This window comes from Electrophorus electricus, chromosome 10, assembly GCF_041902795.1.
Source record: "Electrophorus electricus isolate QZ-2024a chromosome 10, ASM4190279v1, whole genome shotgun sequence".
NCBI lineage: Eukaryota > Metazoa > Chordata > Actinopteri > Gymnotiformes > Gymnotidae > Electrophorus > Electrophorus electricus.
The window spans coordinates 19,319,644-19,325,051 of NC_137506.1; the positions used below are offsets into that span (position 1 = coordinate 19,319,644).

At 34.2% G+C, this 5,408-nt stretch overlaps 1 gene segment (V, D, J or C); it reads left to right on the forward strand.

The window, feature by feature from the left end:
* Positions 1–1,209: 1,209 nt before the first annotated feature.
* Positions 1,210–1,790, forward strand: LOC145659415 (T cell receptor beta variable 29-1-like). The segment is given in 2 exon segments: positions 1,210–1,258; positions 1,396–1,790. Coding segments are annotated over 2 exon segments (444 nt in total).
* Positions 1,791–5,408: the final 3,618 nt, after the last annotated feature.

Here is a 5,408-nt window from a genome sequence, read left to right on the forward strand (position 1 = left end):
ATGACATCCACACCTGCCTTCACCAACAACAGCTGCATTCCTTACAGCCCTGACTCACATGACCCATGAACTGTGACTATACATCATGCACCACTATTCGTCACTCAGCTCACATCAAAGGTGTAGTTTGGCCAATTTATGAGGATGTTTTGCATGTTTGCATAGTGCAAAAGTTTAGCAGATAATGCAGATGATAACAGTAAGACTCAGAAGAGCCAAGATGCTTGACATTCTCATCATATTTACTGCCTTTTTTATCTCCCTTACAGGTAATCCAAAAACCATGTTTTATTTGAAATGTTAATGCATTGTCATAAACATGCTATGTAATTAGTGTAGAAATAGATGATAATGTTCATATATAGCATGTATATTGAACTATGCATTACATAGTGAAATATTCATATTCTGTTTTTCACAGACTGTTCTTCTAGTGACGTGAAAAATGTTTATCAGACTCCACCAGATTTGATCAAGAATAAGTTAGATTCAACAGATCTTTACTGTTCTCATGCTATACAAGACTTTGACTTCATTCTCTGGTATAAACAGTCTACAAACAATCAGCTGTATCTTCTTGGATATTTAAATATGAATTTGAAAAATCCAGAAGAGGCCCTGAAAAACAAGATTGAGTTGGATGGAAATGGGCAAAATAACAGTACACTTACAATTAAAAATCTGGAGCCAAATGACAGTGCAGTTTATTTCTGTGCAGCAAAGATGCACAGTGCTACAGTCCTCTGTTTTCTTCTACAAAAACCCTCATCTTTCACAGCTTAACAAATGCGCAACTACTATCTGAGTACATTAAAGTATATTTTCAGGGTTGGTATGTATACAGAGCATCATATGAACAACCAGATCTCATAAAATTAGGTTGTGGATAACAATACATTAATTTCAGTTTCAACTCAGATTCACCTGAAGCTGGTATGCTTCTAGCAAGGAGATTCGGCACATTCAAATTGGCAGCATAATTTTTGATTGCTGATTTGTCTTGCTTTACACAAATAGAGACTTTTCTATAATAAAGTGAATTAAAGAGGTTTAAATTCTAACTTCCTTTCCATGACAATAAATTGACAAGACCTGTTCTTGTGCAGAAATTATTGCGAAAAGAGCTGTTAAATATCTACACTTCTAAGATGAAGAGATTTTAGAGGAAATTATGTCATTATGTCATTATGAACTTTATCAAGAGTCAACATGATGAGAATCAGTATAATAGTAATCAAGACAGTATACTGGGTCAAAGGTAACAAAAAAGCTTAAAATTGTATGACAGCCATTTCTACAATGACACTGCTAAAATGTGTATGTGTGTACTGAACAGAATTATAAATAGAGGGAAGTAATTCTTGGACTTTAAGTTTATTTGCTGTTTATTCACAGGTGTTGCAGGGACAAATGATATCAATCAGCCTGATGTACGCTGGGGTGAAATTGGAAAATCTGCCACAATTAACTGCAGTCATACCAAGGGTACAACTTACAGTCAGATGTACTGGTACCGCCAGCACCAAGGAGAAACTATGAAGCTCATTGTCTTCACAGCCAGCTATAGGACAAAGCCAGAGTTTGGAAATGAATTTAGTGAGAGTAAATTCTTAGCCAGTAAAATGGTTCCTGAGAGTGGCTCCCTTACAGTTAAAAATCTGGATTTTACTGACAGTACAATGTATTTCTGTGCTGTGAAAGAACACAGTGTTACAACTTTAGGGCAGGGCTGTACAAAAACACCCTGTGTGCATGCATATCTTGGAGAACAGCCAATAGAGGAAGTGTGATAAAACTAATTTATGGCATTTCGGTCTTTGAGGTAAATTTGTTTCTGATTTTTTAATAGTTTCAGTAGGCCTACAACTTGTCCAGAATGATGGCATCCAAGATCAGACTTCACATCACACATTATAGGTACTTCTCACATTCTCATTATAGGTACAGATTCTCACATTTTCTTATGGACAAATGGATAGTTTGTTAATGCTACTCAAACAGAGAGTCCCAATGAAAAGGTGTAAATGTGTTAAATTTCTAAATTCACAAATTCTGCATTCTGCTAAATTCTACAAATTTGGTACGTCATATACAATATTTGTGCAATATTAACAATTAAAATATTATTAAAAGTGTCTTTAACATTCTAATAATACAACAAGTGGCAAACAGACAACTGATTTTAAACAATAAAGTTTAAGATGACACACAAGTTTGTATTTGGTTCACTTGGATGGGACTGTCCCGGCTTGGCTTCAGCAGCCACCAGGGAGCCTGCAGGAACATGGACAGCCCTCTTCCTATATCTGTGTTCCTGAAGCACAAGCCAAGAAGAACATTTACATTAAGTCCAATCTTAGTGTAACTTTATAAATTATAATATTAATAAAAGTGACATGTTTATGGAGTTGCATTCTGTACAGTGAAGGCCAAACAAACAACTGAGGGAAAGATCACTTTATGGGACAATTTCCTTCATGTTACATTACTGATCTTACTATCTCAAATTATAAATCCCATGAACCATATGGTATATTTCTGTTGAACAGTGTTAAGATGATATGAAGTTAGTGATGGCTATCAACAGAGACGCAGAGGAAGTGTTTCAGGACCATTCAAACAATTTTTTTCCAAACTAAAACAATCAGTTTGATAATTCATAGACCCACAGATGTGTTGTATTATGTGTTTTCTGACATAGTTATTATAATTTTCTCCTACTCCATGAAAGGCTTTTATTCCATAGAACATAAAAAATGAACTGACAACAAACTAATGTCAGAAATCTAAAGTACTGATCAATCTCAAAGAAATAAAAGTAATCTTTATCTAAAAATTATAGCATTTATTGTATTTATGATTTCAAAGTATTTTAATAATGGTATAATAATGCTAATGGCCAGCATCAATGCCATTTCACTGCTGGAGTATTTTATAATCCAGCGGTGTTTTGTATGGTGCTCAATATAACCTGGCATACATTTTCATGCTGGCAGAAATGTGGAAACAGGTAGAGTGGTGGGTGTGATGCATGAGGATGGCGACTGAGGCTCAGAAAGAACAGGACTGGCTGTATAATTTCTAGTGGAGCTGTGTGGAAATAGGGAGGTCCCATTCTTGTAGGGGCATTTCCATGGCTATGCCAAAGGGATTGACATGATAGCTGGGGAAGATAAAGGAACTGTCATATAGCCCTGAGACAGTCATCTCCTTCATCAATAGATTAGACACAGTACTGGCCAACCAGCAGCAGAAGGGAAGTCCAACATCAGGTGAAACTGAAAAAGCTCAGCAGTAAGCCAAAGGCAACACTGTCAAGCAAATCAAATAAATGAGAGATCAAGATGACGACAATGATGACTACTGTAGGTAGTAGTGTTGTGACATTTATCTGATTAAACAGGTGGTTGACATAAGATGGATTTTCTCATCTCTCTCCGTTGTGTCTTTAAAATTTAAATGACACATCCAGAACCCCACATTTTAAGCAGTTTATCTCTCGCACACTTAAAAAATATATAATTCTGTGGAAAGCTCCTAGGCCACCATTAGGTTTGTTGTTTTACAAATGGTATGATGACCATATATAATTATTTCTCAGTATCTTTATTAGAATACAACCAGAAAATACAGGAAAATAGTATGCAGTATTAAAACATTTAAAAAATGAGGCTACAGTGGCAAGTGTTTAGTGTGACCTCCACTTTTGCCTGAGCAACAGCAGGAACCTGGCTCTCTTAAACATAAATGGAATAGAACCTGAATACAATGGTACCAGAAGATTACTTCAAAGTCTCAAGAGTTTCAAGACGTCAGGACTCCCCATAAGAGTTCAAGTGCTTAATGCCAAGGGAAATCACACTAAATACTGCCTTTAGCCTGTAGAAAGCATTTATTCTGTACACACATTTTGTGCATTTTCTGTTGATATCTTAATAGACTGAGAAATAATTATATATGGTATTGCTAAAACAACAAATGTAATGGTGGCCTAAGACTTTTGCAAAGTACAGTTAGAATTTCATATATATATATATATATATATATATATATATATATATATATATATATATATATATATATATATATACACACACATAAATAAATAAATATATATATATATATATATATATATATATATATATATATATATATATATATATATATATATATATATATAAAACAGTATGAAATTCTAATTATATATATTGTCTACAAATATTGATCAGTTTTTGAACATGCTGTTTTTGTTTGATAGACATCATCAAAAAAGGTTATTTTTCTTTGAACATGCTGTTTTTGTTTGATAGACATCATCAAAAAAGGTCATTTTTCCTTACATGTACTTTATATATATATATATATATATATATATATATATATATATATATATATATATATATATATATATATATATATATATATATATATATATATATACATACATACACACACACACACAAACACACACACACACACACACGTCATCCTTAAATAAGAGTGGTGCCACCACAAAAGAGGGGTGATGTCAGATGAATACTGTTTTTATGAATGTCATCATGAATACTGTTTTCTCTGCACTTTCTAAAATAATATTGTTATATACATATATGGTAAATATATGTAATGCAGAAGTCTATTTCTTTTTTGTTTGTTTTCATGACCTCCAGCAGCATGGGCTGTAAATTTGTACACTTAAGCAATCCTTTTCTCTCCACAGGATTCACTCTTTGTACTGTAATCCAGTATCCTCCTGATCTCATAAAGAACCAAGAAGAGACCGCTGAGATCAAATGCGCTCATACTTTAAATGGTTATGATTGAATACTGTGGTACAAACACAGCCAGAACACAGGCTTTAAGCTCATGGGGTACCTCTTCACTGACAACTCAAACCAAGAGGCAGAATTTGAAAGGAAGATAGAACTGAGTGGAGATGGAAGAAACAATGGCTCTTTGACCATTAATAGTCTTACAGTGAATGAGAGTGCTGTGTACTTCTGTGCAGCCTATTACACAGTGCTGTAGATTGTTTCCCTCAAGTACAAAAACCTTCAGTTGATTCATGTTACCCCCCAGACTAAACACCTGCTTGTGTGGGCTGATTTAGTGCCAATAAACAAATAAACTCAGAATTTGCACAATGTAAGTTTCCCTCCTATAGGTCAGCATATCAGAATGTCTCTTCATGACATTTCAATATAGTATATGAATCTTATTCTTTTATTCTGTAATATTTTATATTGGCAAGTAGATGAAATAGAGAACTGATTTAATGAAAATCCCTTAAACAGAGCAAAAGGCACCACCAGCATTGTAAACAGTGGAAGAGCAGGCTCACCAGATGGTTATAGAGGCTCAAATATGAAGCACTGGAGATGAATACCTGAGGGACTTAAATAGGGATT